At 42.3% G+C, this 24,000-nt stretch overlaps 1 protein-coding gene across 3 annotated transcripts in view; it reads left to right on the plus strand.

The window, feature by feature from the left end:
- Nucleotides 1-24,000, plus strand: part of LOC124010928 (glutamate receptor 3-like) — a 260,547-nt gene that overhangs the window by 182,122 nt on the left and 54,425 nt on the right. For all 3 annotated transcript variants that reach the window (XR_006834516.1, XM_046323751.1, XM_046323750.1), the window contains exons 9-10: nucleotides 2,600-2,710; nucleotides 10,071-10,277. Coding sequence is in view for 2 of the 3 variants with exons in the window: in XM_046323751.1 (XP_046179707.1) it covers nucleotides 2,600-2,710; nucleotides 10,071-10,277 (318 nt within the window). In the remaining variant the exon portion in view is untranslated. The remainder of the gene's footprint in view (nucleotides 1-2,599; nucleotides 2,711-10,070; nucleotides 10,278-24,000) is intronic.

Below are 24,000 nucleotides of genomic sequence, written 5' to 3' on the forward strand. Positions count from 1 at the left end.
TTCTGGAACAGTATAGAACAGTATGTTCTTCTGGAACAGTATAGAACAGTATGTTCTTCTGGAACAGTATAGAATAGTATGTTCTTCTGGAACAGTATAAGAACAGTATGTTCTTCTGGAACAGTATAAGAACAGTATGTTCTTCTGGAACAGTATAAGAACAGTATGTTCTTCTGGAACAGTATAGAACAGTATGTTCTTCTGGAACAGTATAGAACAGTATGTTCTTCTGGAGCAGTATAGAACAGTATGTTCTTCTGGAACAGTATAGAACAGTATGTTCTTCTGGAGCAGTATAGAACAGTATGTTCTTCTGGAACAGTATAGATCACTTTCGTTTCTTCTTCGGATTCAGTTCCTCAAATAATTTTGTTATTTTCCAGTTTTCGGTTCTGTTCCCTGAACCGGATCCAACCCTTGACAGTGTTAGATGACTGTGAGCTTAGATCACTTCCTGGTTCCTGGTCACTTCCTGGTAGATCACTTCCAACTGGAGACATTGCCGACATTATGAATTATCGAGGATAAAAAACTAATTGTTTCCATAGCGGTTGTTTGAGTGGGTTGGAGTGAAGCCTGCTTCTTCAGACAGAGACCCAGACATCAGCCTGTCAGGATGGTTAGTAGAGACCAGAGAGTCTGATTGCTTTCCTCCAGGTTGTGTAGCTGCACTCAGAGTGATGACTGCTACAAGCCCAACAGCACCAGCTCCGTTCCCAACTGCTCCCTACTGAAAGCCCCCAGCTCCTATAGAATCAATCTGTTATCTCTACTACAGGCTCTTTGACTGTTGAAACAATAATATCTAGTATTCACAAGAGGAGATGAGAATATCTCCATCAAAACTCTCCTGACATTCTCAAAAATAATCCTCTTCACATTCCAACAATGGAGACTACAGAATGGTCACATGCCCGCATCCCAAATGGCACTATATTCCTCACATAGTGCACTACTTTTGATCAGAGCCCTATGAGCCCCATGAGCCCTAAGAGCCCTAAGGGTCCAATGTGAAATAACTCTGGTTAAAGCCTCTTAGTTTTAACAGACTGTATTTGCACACCTTATATACCCATTATCTGAAGCAGTGTATGTCTTTTCTGATGTGACGTGGGATCTGACTGACTGCCTTCCAGACACTATACTCCTCCAATTAACACCCCACAGCCCTGGTGTCTAACCCCTCACAGACAGAGAGGAAGGGAGGGAGATAGACAGAGAGGGAGAAAGAGACCGAGAGAGACAGAGATAGAGACAGTGAGACAGAGATACAGATAGGCAGACAAAGTAATAGAGTATCAGAGAGAGAGACACTTTGGATCATGACCATGAAGACCCAGACTCCCGACGGACCCTGACAGGTCATAGAGGAGAGGGGGGGTGACAGGCACGAGACAGACACTGACAGGTCATAGAGGAGAGAGGGGGGGGGGGTAACAGGCCCAGACAGACACTGACAGGTCATAGAGGAAGACCCTATGGGCCCTGGTCAAATGTAGTGCACTACATAGAAAATCATTCAGCTGGTTACCAACCAGTAGGTCTCCTACCTGTACACCAACCAGTAGGTCTCCTACCTGTACACCAACCAGTCGATCTCCTACCTGTACACCAACCAGTGTATCTCCTACCTGTACACAAACCAGTAGGTCTCCTACCTGTACACCAACCAGTAGGTCTCCTACCTGTACACCAACCAGTAGATCTCCTACCTGTACACCAACCAGTATATATACTACCTGTACACCAACCAGTATATCTCCTACCTGTACACCAACCAGTAGGTCTCCTACCTGTACATCAACCAGTATATCTCCTACCTGTACACCAACCAGTAGGTCTCCTACCTGTACACCAACCAGTAGGTCTCCTACCTGTACCCCAACCAGTAGGTCTCCTACCTGTACACCAACCAGTAGGTCTCCTACCTGTACACCAACCAGTATATCTACTACCTGTACACCATCCACTAGGTCTCCCACCTGTATCATTGGTCACTAGCCTATCCTGAAGTAAAGCCAAGGTCCTCCCATAGATTTAGGCCTCACCTCTAGTAATCTATAAGGAATTTTTAGGCCTCACCTTTAGTAATCTATAAGGAATGAAAGTAGATTTAGGCTCACCTCCAGTAATCTATAAGGAATGACAGTAGATTTAGGCCTCACCTCTAGTAATCTATAAGGAACGACAGTAGATTTAGGCCTCACCTTTAGTAATGTATAAGGAATGACAGTAGATGTAGGCCTCACCTCTAGTAATGTATAAGGAATGACAGTAGATTTAGGCTCACCTCCAGTAATGTATAAGGAATGACAGTAGATTTAGGCTCACCTCCAGTAATCTATAAGGCTGGTTTTATTAGTGGGTAAATTGAACACTTCTTAATGCGAATAGGTATTTGTTTGTACCTGCTATAAGAACATATAAGCATTTATAATGTGTTACTGAAATGTTCCACTTGACTGTTTATACACTGATAGGGAGGGGGTTGGGGGGTCGTTCGGACAAAAGGTATGTTGCTAACAGAAATGGAATGTGAACAATAGAACTCATTCTAATTCTATGGTTGCTATGCTAACCTGTGTTTTCTCTGTTTCAGATTGGCTACTGGAACGAGTACCAGCGATTAGTAAATGTGTTAGAACAACAGGTGGTCGCCAACGAGTCTTCTTCTGTGGAAAACCGAACGATTGTGGTCACTACTATTATGGTACACTTTCCATGGCAACTTTGAAATGTGTTCACCACAACGTATTCTGCCAGTCAGGGCCGTGAGCGGCGGTGTTGATGCCTAACCGGTTGATACAGTCTGTCCTGGGCTGGGCAGAACCACATCTTTTTTGTGTTTGCTTTGCATCCACTCACTACACGTTGAAACAGTCGATCCCTCTGTAAGGAGAAGAGAGTGTTTCAACTGTATCCGTGTGGGTGACAAAGCATTTAGATTTCTCATACTTCAGTGGCCTGTCGTAGCAGTGACATCACAATATTGGTATTATAAGATACATGAGTAAGTGGGTAAATGGTTGAGTTGTGACTCCATCTAATAGAAAACACATACAAACCAACATCCGCCATCCGTACGTAAGTAGAACCTGTCTTGTCTGTCTTCATCAAGTAAATGGTTCAATGACAATCTGGGATAGGAGAAGGAGGAGGAGGAGATGATGATGACGATGATGGTGTTCATGATACTGTAATGGCTTATCAAGGACAAAGCAAAATAAAGCACATCTGAGAGAGGATAAGAACGATAATATACGCAGACCTTTCAGAAAGTATTCAGACCCCTTGACTTTCTCCATATTTTGTTACGTTACAGTCTTCTAAAATTAATTAAATAAATGTGTTTCCACATCAATCTACACAAAAATACCCCATAATGACAAAGTGAAAATAGGTTTTTTGATTTAAAAAAATAATGAAAATAAAATAAAAAATAGAATTACCTTATATACATAAGTATTCAGACCCGTTGCTATGAGACTCCAAATTGAGCTCAGGGGTATACTGTTTCCATTGATCATCCTTGAGATGTTTCTATAACTTTATTGGAGTCCACCTGTGGGAAATTCAATTGATTGTGCATTAATTGGAAGGGCACACTCCTGTCTATATAAGGTTTCACAGTTGGCAGTGCATGTCAGAGCAAAAACCAAGTCGTGAGGTCTAAGGAATTGTCCGTAGAGCTCAGATACAGGATTGTGTCGAGGCACAGCTCTGGGGAAGGGTACCAAAACATTTCTGCAGTATTGCAGGTCAGCAAGAACACAGTGGCCTCCATCATTCTTACATGAAAGTATGAAACCACCAAGACTCTTGCTATAGCTGGCCGACTGTCGAAACAGATTAATCGTGGGGAGAAGGGCCTTGGTCAGGGAGGTGACCAAGAACCCGATGGTCACTCTGACAAAGCTCCAGAGCTACTCTGTGGAGATTGGAGAACCTTCCAGAAAGACAACCATCTCTGCAGCACTCAACCAATCAGGCCTTTATGGTAGAGCGGCCAGAAGGAAGTCACTCCTCAGTAAAAGGTACATGACAGCCTGCTTGGAGTTTGCCAAAAGGCACCTAAAGGACTCTCTACCCATGAGAAACAAGATTTTCTGGTCTGATGAAACCAAGATTGAAGGCTTTGGCCTGAATGCCAAGTGTCACGTCTGGAGGAAACCTTTAGCGGCCGGGACTGGGAGACTAGTCAGGATCAAGGGAAAGATGAACGGAGCAAAGTACAGAGGGATCCTTGATGAAAACCTGCTCCAGAGCACTCAAGACCTCAGACTGGGGCGAAGGTTCACCTACCAACAGGACAACAAGACTGAGCACACAGCCAAAACGACACAGGAGTGGCTTCGGGACAAGTCTCTGAATGTCCTTGAGTGGCCCAGCTAGAGCCAGGACTTGAACCTGATCAAACATCTCAGGAGAGACCTGAAAATAGCTGTGTAGCAACGCTCCCCATCCAACCTGACAGCTCGAGAGGTTCTACAGAGAAGAATGGGAGACACTCCCCAAATACAAATGTGCCAAGCTTATAGCATCATACCCAAGAAGACTTGAGGCTGTAATCGCTGCCAAAGGTGCTTTAACAAAGTACTGAGTAAAGGGTCTGAATACTTGCGTAAATGTAATATTTCAGTTTTTATTTATTTTTGCAAATATTTCTATAAACCTGTTTTTGCTTTGTCATTCTGGGGTATAGTTATGAGGGGGAAAAACTATTGTATCAATTTTAGAATAAGACTGTGTTAGGTTCTGAAGGTATGAAATATACTGATTCATGTCACTGAGGGACATGAATAATCACTGAGGGACACTGAATAAATTTCGAATGCACTATATATATATTTGAATCTATTTTGTTTTGTTCCTCTGAAGGCTGGTTCTGTGTTGAATATATATATTTATTGAATCAATTTTGTTTTGTTCCTCTGAAGTCTGGTTCTGTGTTGAATATATATATTTATTGAATCTATTTTGTTTTGTTCCTCTGAAGGCTGGTTCTGTGTTGAATATATATATTTATTGAATCAATTTTGTTTTGTTCCTCTGAAGTCTGGTTCTGTGTTGAATATATATATTTATTGAATCTATTTTGTTTTGTTCCTCTGAAGGCTGGTTCTGTGTTGAATATATATATTTATTGAATCAATTTTGTTTTGTTCCTCTGAAGGCTGGTTCTGTGTTGAATATATATATTTATTGAATCTATTTTGTTTTGTTCCTCTGAGGGCTGGTTCTGTGTAGACCTTCCAGTGGGTTGTTGTGGCAGGAAGGAGATAGTTTTGATTTCCTGCCAGCAGTGTTGACGGCTGTGTTGAATTATTCCTTTCACACTACTATTTTACCATATTTGCTCATTATTTTATATTTTAAATTACTTTCCCTCCCCGAATGCAAAAATATTCAGGGGGCTGTAAATGGCAAATCAAATCAAATTGTATTAGTCACATGTGTAGAATACAACAGGTGTAGACCATACAGTGAATTGCTTACTTAAGAGCCCCTAAACAACAATGCAGTTCAAATAAGAATAAGAAATAATAAGTAACAAGTAATTAATGAGCAACTGGAGCAGCAGCACGACCAGGTGGACTGGGGACAGCAAAGAGTCATCAGGCCAGGTAGTCCTGAAGCATGGTCCTAAGTCATTAGAGAGAATTAGAGAGAGCATACTTAAATTCCCACAGGACACCGGATACCGCACCCCTCCTAGGGACGGCATGGGAAGAGCACCAGTAAGCCAGTGACTCAGCCCCTGTAATAGGGTTTAAGACAGATAATCCCAGCAGAGAGAGGGGAATGCATAGTTGAAAAGTGACTATGCATAGATGATAACAACAGAGAGTAGCAGCGGTGTAAAGGGGGGGGGGGTGTAAATATTCTGGGTAGCCTTTATATAGTCTGGGTAGTTCAGGAGTCTTATGGCTTTTCAGGACCTTCTCTGACACCGCATGGATGGCAGGAAGCAGTGATGTACTGGGCCGTATGCACTACCCTCTGTAGTGCCCTGCGGTCGGAGGCCAAGCAGTTGCTATACCAGGAACTGATGCAACCAGTCAGGATGGTCTCGATGGTGGAGCTGTAGAACCTTTTGAGCATCTGAGGACACATGCCAAATCATTTCAATCTCCTGAAGGGGAATAGGTTTTGTTGTGCCCTCTTCAATATTGTCTTGTTGTGCTTGGACCATGTCAGTTTGTTGGTGATGTGGACACCAAGGAACTTGAAGCTCTCAAACTCCTCCACTAAAGCCCCATCGATGAGAATGGGGGTGTGTTCGGCCCTCTTTTTCCTGTAGTCCACAATCATATATTTTATCGTGATCACGTTGAGGGAGAGGTTGTTGTCCTGGCACCAGGCGGCTAGGTCTCTGACCTCCTCCCTATAGGCTGTCTCGTCGTTGTCAGTGATCAGACCTACCACTGTTGTGCCATCGGCAAACTTAATGATGGTGTTGGAGTCATGCCTGGCCGTCATGAGCAAACAGGGAGTACAGGAGGGCAGGAGTACCGGAGGGCAGGAGTACCGGAGGGCAGGAGTACCGGAGGGCAGGAGTACCGGAGGGCAGGAGTACCGGAGGGCAGGAATGCAGGAGGGCAGGAATGCAGGAGGGCAGGAGTGCCGGAGGGCAGGAGTGCCGGAGTGGCACCTGTGTGTTACCTGCCCTCACCACCTGGGGGCGGCCCGTCAGGAAGTGCAGGATCCAGTTGCAGAGGGAGGTGTTTAGTCCCAGGGTCCTTAACTTATTGATGAGCTTCGAGGGCAATATGGTGTTGAACGCTGAGCTCTAGTCAATAAATTGCAATCTCACATAGGTGTTCCTTTTGTCCAGGTGGGAAAGGGCGGTGTGGAGTGCAATAGAGATTGCATTATCTATGGATCTGTATGCAAATTGGAGTGAGTCTTGGGTTTCTGGGATAATGGTGTTGATGTGCTCCATGACCAGCAATTCATGGCTACAGACGTGAGTGCTATGGGTCAATAGTAATTTAGGCGGGTTACCTTAGTGCTATTGGGCACAAGGACTATGGTGGTCTGCTTAAAACATGTTGGTATTACAGACTTGGACAGAGAGGTTGAAAATGTCAGTGAAGACACTTGCTAGTTTGTCAGCGCATGCTCAGAGTACACGTCCTGGTAATCCATCTGGCCCAGCGGCTTTGTGAATGTTGACCTGTTTAAAGGTCTTACTCACATCGGCTGCAGAGAGCGTGATCACACAGTCTTCCGGAAAAGCTGCTTATGTTACTGGGCAGCTCTCGGCTTCCCTCTGTAGTCTGTAAAGCCCTGCCACATCCAACGAGCGTCAGAGCCCGTGTAGTAAGTTTCGATCTTAGTCCTATATTGACGCTTTGCCTGTTTGATGGTTCGTCGGAGGGCATAGCGGGATTTATTATCAGCTTCTGGGTTATTAACTGCCCCTGAACAGGCAGTTAACCCACTGTTCCTAGACCAGTTAACCCACTGTTCCTAGACCAGTTAACCCACTGTTCCTAGGCCGTCATTGAAAGTAAGAATTTGTTCTTAACTGACTTGCCTAGTAAAATAAAGTTAAATAAAGGTTCAAAAAATAGTCCCATTCCTTGAAAGCCGCAGCTCTAGCCTTTAGCTCAGTGCGGATGTTGCCTGTAAGCCATGGCTTCTGGTTGGGGTATGTACGTACGGTCATTGTGGGGACGACGTCATCAATGCACTTATTGATAAAGCCAGTGACTGATGTGGTGTAATCGTCAATGCCATCAGAGAAATCCCGGAACATATTCCAGTCTGTGCAAAACAGTCCTGTAGTTTAGCATCTACTTCATCTGACCACTTCTTTATTGATCTAGACACTGGTGCTTCCTGCTTTAATTTTTGCTTTTAAGCAGGAATCAGGAGGATAGAATTATGGTCAGATTTGCCAAATGAAGGGCGAGGGAGAGTGTGTGGAGTAAATGTGGTCCAGAGTTATTTTCCCTCTGGTTGCACATTTAATAACTTGATGATAGAAATTTGGTAAAACCGATTTTAAGTTTCCCTGCATTAAACTCCCCGGCCACTGTGCGAGCGTTTTCCTGTTTGCTTATGGTGGAATACAGCTCATTGAGTGCGATCTTAGTGCCAGCCTGTGGGGGTATGTAGACGGTTATGAAAAATACAGATGAAAACTCTCCAGGTAGATATTGTGGTCTACAGCTTATCAGGCGATACTCTACCCCAGGCAAGCAAAACCTCGAGACTTCGCCAGTTATCGCAATGATCTTGTCCTATAAACGTCCTCTGAATAGTAAAGAAACACTCTTGAAAAGAAAAACATTCGCTCTCGATCTCTCTCTCTCTTTCTCTAAAAAGGAAGCATTTAAAGGTTTCAGAATGGAAAACAGCATCAGTAGATACAATTATGTTAACTCGGGGGGTGGGGGGGGGGGGGGTTGGCATTTACAATCATGCAAAGGGTGAAGAGGATATATGTTAAACACAGAACAAACAAGCCATCACTTCTCCCCTTGCATCCCTCTAATTATGTGTTGGCTCGAATGGTGTCGTCCGCTTTATGTGAGCAGCAGCTCTTCTCTTGTTGTGTAATGATGAAACCATAACAACACGCTAGCTGTAACACCTCCAGTGTTTGAAAATGGTGGGGTTAAAAGCACGCTCCGCTCTCCTGGTGGTGGTGGTCTTTTAAATTTATGTATTTCCTTACAAGATATTTTTTTTATTTGAATTTTGGGATTGTAATGAAAATGGCTCCCTTTTCTTAGAGTTTTTTTTGTTTGTTGCCATGACTATTACCAACCACCTTTGCTCAGTGATTGGTGCCATGACTATTACCAACCCCCTTTGCTCAGTGATTGGTGCAATGACTATTACCAACCCCCTTTGCTCAGTGATTGGTGCAATGACTATTACCAACCCCCTTTGCTCAGTGATTGGTGCAATGACTATTACCAACCCCCTTTGCTCAGTGATTGGTGCAATGACTATTACCAACCCCCTTTGCTCAGTGATTGGTGCCATGTGCTTGTTGATGATTATGTTGAGATATCAATGTAGTCGCACTCACTTCCCTCTCCAAGTCATGGCCATTTACTTCATGAACCTCCACCCCCATCCCACTCTGAGCTAACCTACACCCAGCCTACCAATACACCCAGCCTTACACCCACCTAACCTACACCCAGCCTACCAATACACCCAGCCTTACACCCACCTAACCTACACCCAGCCTACCAATACACCCAGCCTTACACCCACCTAACCTACACCCAGCCTACCAATACACCCAGCCTTACACCCACCTAACCCACACCCAGCCTACCAATATACCCAGCCTACCAATACACCCAGCCTTACACCCACCTAACCCACACCCAGCCTACCAATACACCCAGCCTTACACCCACCTAACCCACACCCAGCCTACCAATATACCCAGCCTACCAATACACCCAGCCTTACACCCACCTAACCTACACCCAGCCTACCAATATACCCACCCTACCACTGCACCCAGCCTACCAATATACCCAGCCTACCAATACACCCAGCCTACCAATATACCCAGCCTACCAATACACCCAGCCTTACACCCACCTAACCTACTCCCACGAACCTCTAACTACGGCATATTGTAGCTTTAGCAAGACACTGTGAGAAGCATGTGGTCCTCTTTGACTGGTAGTTTGTCTCACACACACACACACACAACTGTTCCCCAGGGCTAAGAGACAGGAGGCTGAGTGAATTAGGGCTGGGGATCCGCTGGCCACCACAGCTTGGTAAAACACCTACATGGCTTGTCATCCTGCTGTTATCAACATGTATTTCAATGCATCTGTGGTGTATCGTCTGGACATGCCTGGCTGCATGAGACTACTGGTTGAAGCAACTGTGTGTGTGTGTGTGTGTGTGTGTGTGTGTGTGTGTGTGTGTGTGTGTGTGTGTGTGTGTGTGTGTGTGTGTGTGTGTGTGTGTGTGTGTGTGTGTGTGTGTGTGTGTGTGTGTGTGTGTGTGTGTGTGTGTGTGTGTGTGTGTGTGTGTGTGTGTGTGTGTGACAATAAACCAGCATGTGATCTGACTGTTAACAGGAAGCCCCTTATGTGATGTACAAGAAACACCAGATGAATCTGGAGGGGAATGACAGATATGAAGGCTACTGTGTCGATTTAGCTGCCGAAATTGCAAAACATGTGGGGATAAGATACAAACTGTCAGTAGTAGCAGACGGGAAGTACGGTGCGCGGGATCCAGACACCAAGACGTGGAACGGGATGGTGGGGGAACTGGTATATGGGGTGAGTGGAGTCAGTCTCTCAGTCTCTCACTGATGTTCATTGTTACTTCACCAAAAAAATGCATCCCAAATATCACTTCATTCCCTATATAGTGCACTACTTTTGACCAGGATCCATAGGGCTCCATATAGTGCACTATATAGGGAATAGATTTCCATTTGGGATGCATCATTTGTTTAACCATTCACTACCAGCAGTTGAAATAGAAAAGGTATGTCTTAACAATGTGATTGTGTTACAATGTTTATAGTCTGCCTCCTATTTTACATTTGTCATTTAACAGATGCTCTTATCCAGAGAGACTTACAGTAGTGAGTAATTTAGCAGACGCTCTTATCCAGAGAGACTTACAGTAGTGAGTCATTTAGCAGACACTCTTATCCAGAGAGACTTACAGTAGTGAGTAATTTAGCAGACACTCTTATCCAGAGAGACTTACAGTAGTGAGTCATTTAGCAGACGTTCTTATCCAGAGAGACTTACAGTAGTGAGTAATTTAGCAGACGCTCTTATCCAGAGAGACTTACAGTAGTGAGTCATTTAGCAGACACTCTTATCCAGAGAGACTTACAGTAGTGAGTCATTTAGCAGACGCTCTTATCCAGAGAGACTTACAGTAGTGAGTCATTTAGCAGACGCTCTTATCCAGAGAGACTTACAGTAGTGAGTCATTTAGCAGACGCTCTTATCCAGAGAGACTTACAGTAGTGAGTCATTTAGCAGACGCTCTTATCCAGAGAGACTTACAGTAGTGAGTCATTTAGCAGACGCTCTTATCCAGAGAGACTTACAGTAGTGAGTCATTTAGCAGACGCTCTTATCCAGAGAGACTTACATTAGTGAGTCATTTAGCAGACGCTCTTATCCAGAGAGACTTACAGTAGTGAGTCATTTAGCAGACGCTCTTATCCAGAGAGACTTACAGTAGTGAGTCATTTAGCAGACTCTCTTATCCAGGATGATGGAGGAGCAGGGGAGAGGGCAGTCTGTTAAATGGATGATAGAGGAGCAGGGGAGAGGGCAGTCTGTTAAATGGATGATAGAGGAGCAGGGGAGAGGGCTCTGTTAAATGGATGAGTGAGTCATTAAATGGATGATGGAGGAGCAGGGGAGAGGGCAGTCTATTAAATGGATGATAGAGGAGCAGGGGAGACAGTCTATTAAACAGATGATAGAGGAGTCAGTCTATTAAATGGATGATAGAGGAGCAGGGGAGAGGTCAGTCTATTAAATGGATGATAGAGGAGCAGGGGAGAGGTCAGTCTATTAAATGGATGATAGGGGAGAGGGCCGTCTATTAAATGGATGATGGAGGAGCAGGGGAGAGGGCAGTCTATTAAATGGATGATAGAGGAGCAGGGGAGAGGGCAGTCTATTAAATGGATGATGGAGGAGCAGGGGAGAGGGCAGTCTGTTAAATGGATGATAGAGGAGCAGGGGAGAGGTCAGTCTATTAAATGGATGATAGAGGAGCAGGGGAGAGTCTATTAAACGGATGATAGAGGAGCAGTCAGTCTATTAAATGGATGATAGAGGAGCAGGGGAGAGGTCAGTCTATTAAATGGATGATAGAGGAGCAGGGGAGAGGTCAGTCTATTAAATGGATGATGGAGGAGCAGGGGAGAGGGAAGTCTATTAAATGGATGATAGAGGAGCAGGGGAGAGGTCAGTCTATTAAATGGATGATGGAGGAGCAGGGGAGAGGGCAGTCTGTTAAATGGATGATAGAGGAGCAGGGGAGAGGTCAGTCTATTAAATGGATGATAGAGGAGCAGTGGAGAGGTCAGTCTATTAAATGGATGATAGAGGAGCAGGGGAGAGGTCAGTCTGTTAAATGGATGATAGAGGAGAGGGCAGTCTGTTAAATGGATGATGGAGGAGCAGGGGAGAGGGCAGTCTGTTAAATGGATGATAGAGGAGCAGGGGAGAGGTCAGTCTGTTAAATGGATGATAGAGGAGAGGGCAGTCTGTTAAATGGATGATAGAGGAGCAGGGGAGAGGGCAGTCTGTTAAATGGATGATAGAGGAGAGGGCAGTCTGTTAAATGGATGATAGAGGAGCAGGGGAGAGGGCTGTTAAATGTCTGTTAAATGGATGATAGAGGAGCAGGGGAGAGGGCAGTCTGTTAAATGGATGATAGAGGAGAGGGCAGTCTGTTAAATGGATGATAGAGGAGCAGGGGAGAGGTCCGTCTATTAAACGGATGATAGAGGAGCAGGGGAGAGGGCAGTCTATTAAATGGAAGATAGAGGATCTGTGATTATGTCCATCACCATCCACCGTGTCAATGTCAATGTCAATTAACTCAGTACCGGCGCCGACAGAGATGGCCGCCTCGCTTCGCGTTCCTAGGAAACTAGGAAGTATAATTTTTTTTACGTGTTATTTCTTACATTGGTACCTCAGGTAATCTTAGGTTTCATTACATACAGTCGAGAAGAATTACTGAATATGAGAGCAACGTCAACTCACCATCATTACGACCAGGAATATGACTTTCCCGAGGCGGATCTTGTGTTCTGCCTTCCACCCAGGACAATGGATCGGATCCCACCCGGCGACCCAAAACAACAACGCTGTAAAAGGGGCAGACGAAGCGGTCTTCTGGTCAGGCTCAGGAGACGGGCACATCATGCACCACTCCCTAGAATACTACTCACCAATGTCCAGTCTATTGACAACAAGGTTAATGAAATCCGAGCAAGGGTAGCATTCCAGAGAGACATCAGAGACTGTAACGTTCTTTTCTTCACGGAAACATGGCTCACTCGAGACACGCTATCGGAGATGGTGCAGCCAGCTGGTTTCTTCACACATCGCGCTGACAGAAACAAGCATCTTTCTGGTAAGAAGAGGGGCGAGGGTGATATGCCTTATGATTAACGAGACGTGGTGTGGTCATAACAACATACAGGAACTCAAGCACTTTTGTTCACCTGACTGAGAATTCCTCACAATCAAATGTCGACCGCATTATCTACCAAGAGAATTCTCTTTGATTATAATCACAGTCGCATATATTCCCCCCCAAGCAGACACATCGATGGCCCTGAACAAACTTTATTTGACTCTATGTAAACTGGAAACCACATATCCTGAGGCTGCATTCATTGTAGCTGGGGATTTTAACAAGGGTAATCTGAAAACAAGACTCCCTAAATTCTATCAGCATATTGATTGTGCAACCAGGGCTGGTAAATCTCTGGATCATTATTATTCTAACTTCCGCGACGTATATAAGGCCCTTCCCCGCCCTCCTTTCGGAAAAGCTGACCATGACTCCATTTTGTTGCTCCCAGCCTACAGACAGAAACTATAACAAGGCCTGTTCAACGCTGGTCCGACCAATCTGATCCCACACTTCAAGACTGCTTCGATCACGTGGATTGGGATATGTTCCACATTGCGTCCAACAACAACTTTGACAAATACGCTGATTCGGTGAGCGAGTTCATTAGAAAGTGCATCGGCAATGTTATACCTACAGCAACAAATAAAACATTCCCAAACCAGAAACCGTGGATTGATGGCAGAATTCGCGTGAAACTGAAAGCACGAACCACCGCTTTTAATCAGGGCAAGGTGTCCGGAAACATGACCGAATACAAACAGTGTAGCTATTCCCTCCGCAAGGCAATCAAACAAGCTAAGCGTCAGTATAGAGACAAAGTAGAGTCTCAATTCAATGGCTCAGACACAAGAGGCATGTGGCAGGGTCTACAGTCAATCACGGATTACAAAAAGAAAACCAGCCCCGTCGCGGATCAGGATGTCTTGCTCCCAAACAGACTAAATAACTTTTTTGCTCGCTCAATACAGTGCCACTGACATGGCCCGCTACCAAAACCTGCGGACTCTCCTTCACTGCAGCCAATGTGAGTAAAACATTTAGACGTGTTAACCCTCGCAAGGCTGCAGGCCCAGACGGCATCCCCCGCCGCGTCCTCAGAGCATGCGCAGACCAGCTTGCTGGTGTGTGTACGGACATTTTCAATCAATCCTTATCCCAGTCTGCTGTTCCCACATGCTTCAAGAGGGCCACCATTGTTCCTGTTCCCAAGAAAGCTAAGGTAACTGAGCTAAATGACTACCGCCCTGTAGCACTCACTTCCGTCATCACGACGTGCTTGGAGAGACTAGTTAAGGACTATATCACCTCCACCCTACATGACACCCTAGACCCACTCCAATTTGCTTACCGCCCCAATAGGTCCACAGACGACGCAATCGCAACCACACTGCACACTGCCCTAACCCATCTGGACAAGAGGAATACCTATGTGATAATGTTGTTCATCGACTACAGCTCAGCATTTAACACCATAGTACCCTCCAAACTCGTCATCAAGCTCGAGACCCTGGTTCTCGACCCCGCCCTGTGCAACTGGGTGATGAGGGTAGGTAACAACATCTCCACCCCGCTGATCTTCAACACTGGGGTCCACAAGGGTGCGTTCTGAGCCCTCTCTTGTACTCCCTGTTCACCCACGACTGCGTGGCCATGCACGCCTCCAACTCAATCATCATGTTTGTGGACGACACCACAGTAGTAGGCTTAATTGCCAACAACGACGAGACGGCCTACAGGGAGGAGGTGAGGGCCCTCGGAGTGTGGTGTCAGGAAAATAACCTCACACTCAACGTCAACAAAACAAAGGAGATGATTGTAAACTTCAGGAAACAGCAGAGGGAGCACCCCCCTATCCACATCAACGGGACAGTAGTGGAGAGGGTAGTAAGTTTTAAGTTCCTTGGCGTACACATCACAGACAAACTGAATAGGTCCCCCCACACATACATTGTTGTGAAGAAGGCGCAGCAGTGCCTCTTTAACCTCAGGAGGCTGAAGAAATTCGGCTTGTCACCAAAAGCACTCACAAACTTCTACAGATGCACAATCGAGAGCATCCTGGCGGGCTGTATCACCGCCTGGTACGGCAACTGCTCCGCCCACAACCGTAAGGCTCTCCAGAGGGTAGTGAGGTCTGCACAACGCATCAACGGGGGGCAAACTACCTGCCCTCCAGGACACCTACACCACCCAATGTCACAGGAAGGCCATAAAGATCATCAAGGACAACAACCACCCGAGCCACTGCCTGTTCACCCCGCTGTCATCCAGAAGGCGAGGTCAACACAGGTGCATCAAAACAGGGACGAGTGCTATTAGCATTTGGCGTGGCGCATTTGCATTTCCTGATGGCTAGATGGGACGCCTGCGTGTCGGGTGGGCTTATACTGTACTCTATATCATATAATGCATCTTGCCATCTTTATGTAATACATGTATCACTAGCCACTTTAAACAATGCCACTTTATGTTTACATACCCTACATTACTCATCTCATATGTATATACTGTACTCTATACCATCTACTGCATCTTGTTTACATACCCTACATTACTCATCTCATATGTATATACTGTACTCTATACCATCTACTGCATCTTGTTTACATACCCTACATTACTCATCTCATATGTATATACTGTACTCTATACCATCTACTGCATCTTGTTTACATACCCTACATTACTCATCTCATATGTATATACTGTACTCGATACCATCTACTGCATCTTGTTTACATACCCTACATTACTCATCTCATATGTATATACTGTACTCTATACCATCTACTGCATCTTGTTTACATACCCTACATTACTCATCTCATATGTATATACTGTACTCTATACCATCTACTGCATCTTGTTTACATACCCTACATTACTCATCTCATATGTATATACTGTACTCGATACCATCTACTGCATCTTGTTTACATACCCTACATTACTCATCTCATATGTATATACTGTACTCTATACCATCTACTGCATCTTGTTTACATACCCTACATTACTCATCTCATATGTATATACTGTACTCTATACCATCTACTGCATCTTGTTTACATACCCTACATTACTCATCTCATATGTATATACTGTACTCGATACCATCTACTGCATCTTGTTTACATACCCTACATTACTCATCTCATATGTATATACTGTACTCGATACCATCTACTGCATCTTGTTTACATACCCTACATTACTCATCTCATATGTATATACTGTACTCTATACCATCTACTGCATCTTGTTTACATACCCTACATTACTCATCTCATATGTATATACTGTACTCTATACCATCTACTGCATCTTGTTTACATACCCTACATTACTCATCTCATATGTATATACTGTACTCTATACCATCTACTGCATCTTGTTTACATACCCTACATTACTCATCCTATATGTATATACTGTACTCTATACCATCTACTGCATCTTGTTTACATACCCTACATTACTCATCTCATATGTATATACTGTACTCTATACCATCTACTGCATCTTGTTTACATACCCTACATTACTCATCTCATATGTATATACTGTACTCTATACCATCTACTGCATCTTGTTTACATACCCTACATTACTCATCTCATATGTATATACTGTACTCTATACCATCTACTGCATCTTGTTTACATACCCTACATTACTCATCTCATATGTATATACTGTACTCGATACCATCTACTGCATCTTGTTTACATACCCTACATTACTCATCTCATATGTATATACTGTACTCTATACCATCTACTGCATCTTGTTTACATACCCTACATTACTCATCTCATATGTATATACTGTACTCTATACCATCTACTGCATCTTGTTTACATACCCTACATTACTCATCTCATATGTATATACTGTACTCGATACCATCTACTGCATCTTGTTTACATACCCTACATTACTCATCTCATATGTATATACTGTACTCGATACCATCTACTGCATCTTGTTTACATACCCTACATTACTCATCTCATATGTATATACTGTACTCTATACCATCTACTGCATCTTGTTTACATACCCTACATTACTCATCTCATATGTATATACTGTACTCGATACCATCTACTGCATCTTGTTTACATACCCTACATTACTCATCTCATATGTATATACTGTACTCGATACCATCTACTGCATCTTGTTTACATACCCTACATTACTCATCTCATATGTATATACTGTACTCGATACCATCTACTGCATCTTGTTTACATACCCTACATTACTCATCTCATATGTATATACTGTACTCGATACCATCTACTGCATCTTGTTTACATACCCTACATTACTCATCTCATATGTATATACTGTACTCGATACCATCTACTGCATCTTGTTTACATACCCTACATTACTCATCTCATATGTATATACTGTACTCGATACCATCTACTGCATCTTGTTTACATACCCTACATTACTCATCTCATATGTATATACTGTACTCGATACCATCTACTGCATCTTGTTTACATACCCTACATTACTCATCTCATATGTATATACTGTACTCGATACCATCTACTGCATCTTGTTTACATACCCTACATTACTCATCTCATATGTATATACTGTACTCTATACCATCTACTGCATCTTGTTTACATACCCTACATTACTCATCTCATATGTATATACTGTACTCGATACCATCTACTGCATCTTGTTTACATACCCTACATTACTCATCTCATATGTATATACTGTACTCTATACCATCTACTGCATCTTGTTTACATACCCTACATTACTCATCCTATATGTATATACTGTACTCTATACCATCTACTGCATCTTGTTTACATACCCTACATTACTCATCTCATATGTATATACTGTACTCGATACCATCTACTGCATCTTGTTTACATACCCTACATTACTCATCTCATATGTATATACTGTACTCGATACCATCTACTGCATCTTGTTTACATACCCTACATTACTCATCTCATATGTATATACTGTACTCTATACCATCTACTGCATCTTGTTTACATACCCTACATTACTCATCTCATATGTATATACTGTACTCGATACCATCTACTGCATCTTGTTTACATACCCTACATTACTCATCTCATATGTATATACTGTACTCTATACCATCTACTGCATCTTGTTTACATACCCTACATTACTCATCTCATATGTATATACTGTACTCGATACCATCTACTGCATCTTGTTTACATACCCTACATTACTCATCTCATATGTATATACTGTACTCTATACCATCTACTGCATCTTGTTTACATACCCTACATTACTCATCTCATATGTATATACTGTACTCTATACCATCTACTGCATCTTGTTTACATACCCTACATTACTCATCTCATATGTATATACTGTACTCGATACCATCTACTGCATCTTGTTTACATACCCTACATTACTCATCTCATATGTATATACTGTACTCTATACCATCTACTGCATCTTGTTTACATACCCTACATTACTCATCTCATATGTATATACTGTACTCTATACCATCTACTGCATCTTGTTTACATACCCTACATTACTCATCTCATATGTATATACTGTACTCGATACCATCTACTGCATCTTGTTTACATACCCTACATTACTCATCTCATATGTATATACTGTACTCTATACCATCTACTGCATCTTGTTTACATACCCTACATTACTCATCTCATATGTATATTCTGTACTCTATACCATCTACTGCATCTTGTTTACATACCCTACATTACTCATCTCATATGTATATACTGTACTCGATACCATCTACTGCATCTTGTTTACATACCCTACATTACTCATCTCATATGTATATACTGTACTCGATACCATCTACTGCATCTTGTTTACATACCCTACATTACTCATCTCATATGTATATACTGTACTCTATACCATCTACTGCATCTTGTTTACATACCCTACATTACTCATCTCATATGTATATACTGTACTCGATACCATCTACTGCATCTTGTTTACATACCCTACATTACTCATCTCATATGTATATACTGTACTCTATACCATCTACTGCATCTTGTTTACATACCCTACATTACTCATCTCATATGTATATACTGTACTCTATACCATCTACTGCATCTTGTTTACATACCCTACATTACTCATCTCATATGTATATACTGTACTCTATACCATCTACTGCATCTTGTTTACATACCCTACATTACTCATCCTATATGTATATACTGTACTCTATACCATCTACTGCATCTTGTTTACATACCCTACATTACTCATCTCATATGTATATACTGTACTCTATACCATCTACTGCATCTTGTTTACATACCCTACATTACTCATCCTATATGTATATACTGTACTCTATACCATCTACTGCATCTTGTTTACATACCCTACATTACTCATCTCATATGTATATACTGTACTCTATACCATCTACTGCATCTTGTTTACATACCCTACATTACTCATCTCATATGTATATACTGTACTCTATACCATCTACTGCATCTTGTTTACATACCCTACATTACTCATCTCATATGTATATACTGTACTCTATACCATCTACTGCATCTTGTTTACATACCCTACATTACTCATCTCATATGTATATACTGTACTCGATACCATCTACTGCATCTTGTTTACATACCCTACATTACTCATCTCATATGTATATACTGTACTCTATACCATCTACTGCATCTTGTTTACATACCCTACATTACTCATCTCATATGTATATACTGTACTCGATACCATCTACTGCATCTTGTTTACATACCCTACATTACTCATCTCATATGTATATACTGTACTCTATACCATCTACTGCATCTTGTTTACATACCCTACATTACTCATCTCATATGTATATACTGTACTCTATACCATCTACTGCATCTTGTTTACATACCCTACATTACTCATCTCATATGTATATACTGTACTCGATACCATCTACTGCATCTTGTTTACATACCCTACATTACTCATCTCATATGTATATACTGTACTCGATACCATCTACTGCATCTTGTTTACATACCCTACATTACTCATCTCATATGTATATACTGTACTCGATACCATCTACTGCATCTTGTTTACATACCCTACATTACTCATCTCATATGTATATACTGTACTCGATACCATCTACTGCATCTTGTTTACATACCCTACATTACTCATCTCATATGTATATACTGTACTCGATACCATCTACTGCATCTTGTTTACATACCCTACATTACTCATCTCATATGTATATACTGTACTCGATACCATCTACTGCATCTTGTTTACATACCCTACATTACTCATCTCATATGTATATACTGTACTCGATACCATCTACTGTATCTTGTTTACATACCCTACATTACTCATCTCATATGTATATACTGTACTCTATACCATCTACTGCATCTTGTTTACATACCCTACATTACTCATCTCATATGTATATACTGTACTCTATACCATCTACTGCATTTTGTTTACATACCCTACATTACTCATCTCATATGTATATACTGTACTCTATACCATCTACTGCATCTTGTTTACATACCCTACATTACTCATCTCATATGTATATACTGTACTCTATACCATCTACTGTATCTTGTTTACATACCCTACATTACTCATCTCATATGTATATACTGTACTCTATACCATCTACTGCATCTTGTTTACATACCCTACATTACTCATCTCATATGTATATACTGTACTCTATACCATCTACTGCATCTTGTTTACATACCCTACATTACTCATCTCATATGTATATACTGTACTCTATACCATCTACTGCATCTTGTTTACATACCCTACATTACTCATCTCATATGTATATCTTGCCTTTGCCGTTCTGTACTCATTCATATATCTTTATGTACATATTCTTCATCCCTTTACACTTGTTGTGGAATTGTTAGGTTAGTTTACTCGTTGGTTATTACTACATTGTTGGAACTAGAAGCACAAGCATTTCGCTACACTCGCATTAACATCTGCTAACCATGTGTATGTGACAAATAAAAATTGATTTGATTTGATGTGGTTATTTATGTCCATCACCATATACCGTGTCAACGTGGTTATTTTTGTCCATCACCATATACCGTGTCAACGTGGTTATTTATGTCCATCACCATATACCGTGTCAACGTGGTTATTTTGTCCATCACCATATACCGTGTCAACGTGGTTATTTATGTCCATCACCATATACCATGTCAACGTGGTTATTTATGTCCATCACCATATACCGTGTCAACGTGGTTATTTATGTCCATCACCATATACCGTGTCAACGTGGTTATTTATGTCCATCACCATATACCGTGTCAACGTGGTTATTTATGTCCATCACCATATACCGTGTCAACGTGGTTATTTATGTCCATCACCATGTACCGTGTCAACGTGGTTACACGGGGGCAGTCAGGCCAAGCAGGTCTAATGATTGTGTAAAGGCTGGGTGACCTTCTGTCCAGGAAATGAATGTGATCTTAGCTGTCATTTAAAGGTTAAACCCTGAAACTCTTTCTCTTTGGCTGAGTGTTCTCTTCTCTATTGATTGACCGTTACCACGGACACCGTTAGACTTAAGTGGTTATATTATAGCACTGCTGCCTAGGCTACGATCACCGTGTCCACAGGATACAGAAACATCACAATAACGCCTCCATTGGGTTTATTTTTGTATTTACCCCCTCCCCCCCACCACCGTTTGTACAAAACGTTCTCTCTTCATGTTGCTTAATCAGTCTTTTCTTATTCTATTAATGTACTTGTAGAAACACCAAAGCTTTAGGACACAATACAAAAGACGTGTACTTCACGGATCACTTCCTGTGAACAAAAGACGTGTACTTCACGGATCACTGCCTGTGAACAAAAGACGTGTACTTCACGGATCACTGCCTGTCAACAAAAGACGTGTACTTCACTGATCACTGCCTGTGAACGAAAGATGTGTACTTCACGGATCACTGCCTGTGAATAAAAGACATGTACTTCACGGATCATTTCCTGTGAACAAAAGGCGTGTACTTCACGGATCACTTCCTGTGAACAAAAGACGTGTACTTCACGGATCACTGGCTGTGAACAAAAGCCGCTGGTTGATGAACTGCGTCGTGTGCTACACCCAAGCTGGTTGATGAACTGCGTCGTGTGCTACACCCAAGCTGGTTGATGAACTGCGTCGTGTGCTACACCCAAGCTGGTTGATGAACTGCGTCGTGTGCTACACCCAAGCTGGTTGATGAACTGCGTCGTGTGCTACACCCAAGCTGGTTGATGAACTGCGTCTTGTGCTACACCCAAGCTGGTTGATGAACTGCGTCGTGTGCTACACCCAAGCTGGTTGATGAACTGCGTCGTGTGCTACACCCAAGCTGGTTGATGAACTGCGTCTTGTGCTACACCCAAGCTGGTTGATGAACTGCGTCTTGTGCTACACCCAAGCTGCAGCAGTAACTTGTCTTAATTCATTAGAGATTCATTCTCTTCTTCTTCTGATGTTTGTTTTTTTAACAAAGTGAGAAAGCCCATGGTTTTGATAATGCCATCATGACTTTCAAGGATGTGGTTTGGTAACAAGCCATGATGGGGAGGAGAGAAAGAAAGCAAGAACGACAGAATGAAAGAGAGAAAAAGAACGACAGAATGGAAGAAAGAGAGAAAGAAAGAAACAACAACAGAATGGAAGAAAGAAAGAACAACAGAATGAAAGAAAGAACAACAGAATGGAAGAAAGAAAGAACAACAGAATGGAAGAAAGAAAGAACAACAGAATGGAAGAAAGAAAGAACAACAGAATGAAAGAATGAACAACAGAATGAAAGAAAGAAAGAACAACAGAATGGAAGAAAGAGAGAACAACAGAATGAAAGAATGAACAACAGAATGGAAGAAAGAAAGAACGACAGAATGAAAGAATGAACAACAGAATGAAAGAAAGAAAGAACAACAGAATGGAAGAAAGAGAGAAAGAAAGAGAGAAAGAAAGAACAACAGAAAGAGAGAAAGAAAAAACGACAGAAAGAAAGAGAAGAAAAATATGAAAGGGAGCTTGGAAGATAAAAATAATGTAGATCACAAAAGTCTTGTCTCGTCTCTTCCGGGCATGGAGGCACTCTGAATGGAATGGGAGGAAGGGAGGGAGGAATGCTGAAGTGGAGGGGTTTCTTCACACAGACTTGGGTTACTGTGTTTCTCCCACAATAACCACTTGAAAGGCTGTAATTTAAAAAAGAGCTGTTCTGTTAGACAGATCTGCATAACAGTTACACTGGTGTATATATTTACTGTTGTGCTACGGAAAGATGTTCAGCAACTATTCTTCATCTGTCCTGAAAAGCCTTGGCTACATCCCAAATGGCACCCTATTCCCTACCTGTGCACCACTTTGGACAGGGCCCATAGGGAACAGGCTACCATTTGGTACACAGGACATATGCTTGTTTTGGGGGATATTTCCCCTGCCTGCGTTACAAATAAATAAATTATTCCCTTTAATTAGCTATGTATATACAAATTATGGATTAGGATTTATTGACACTAACTGTGAGTTTCATGAACTGAAAGATAAACGGAAATGTGGATTTCTGTAATATACGTTTTTATTAGTACACCTCCAAAGTTTCCAGCCCGTTCTAAGCATCCCTCTGGTTAGACCCAATCAGTCTCCCACAGTCTGAAAGCTTTAAACTAACGAGACGGGGATAGACACTGCGCCATGGGGTGCTGCATATTTCACATCTGACTCATACACCCATGTGTGTGTTGCTAGTTATGCCC

Source organism: Oncorhynchus gorbuscha, linkage group LG23 (assembly GCF_021184085.1).
Source record: "Oncorhynchus gorbuscha isolate QuinsamMale2020 ecotype Even-year linkage group LG23, OgorEven_v1.0, whole genome shotgun sequence".
In the NCBI taxonomy this organism is placed as follows: Eukaryota; Metazoa; Chordata; class Actinopteri; order Salmoniformes; family Salmonidae; genus Oncorhynchus; species Oncorhynchus gorbuscha.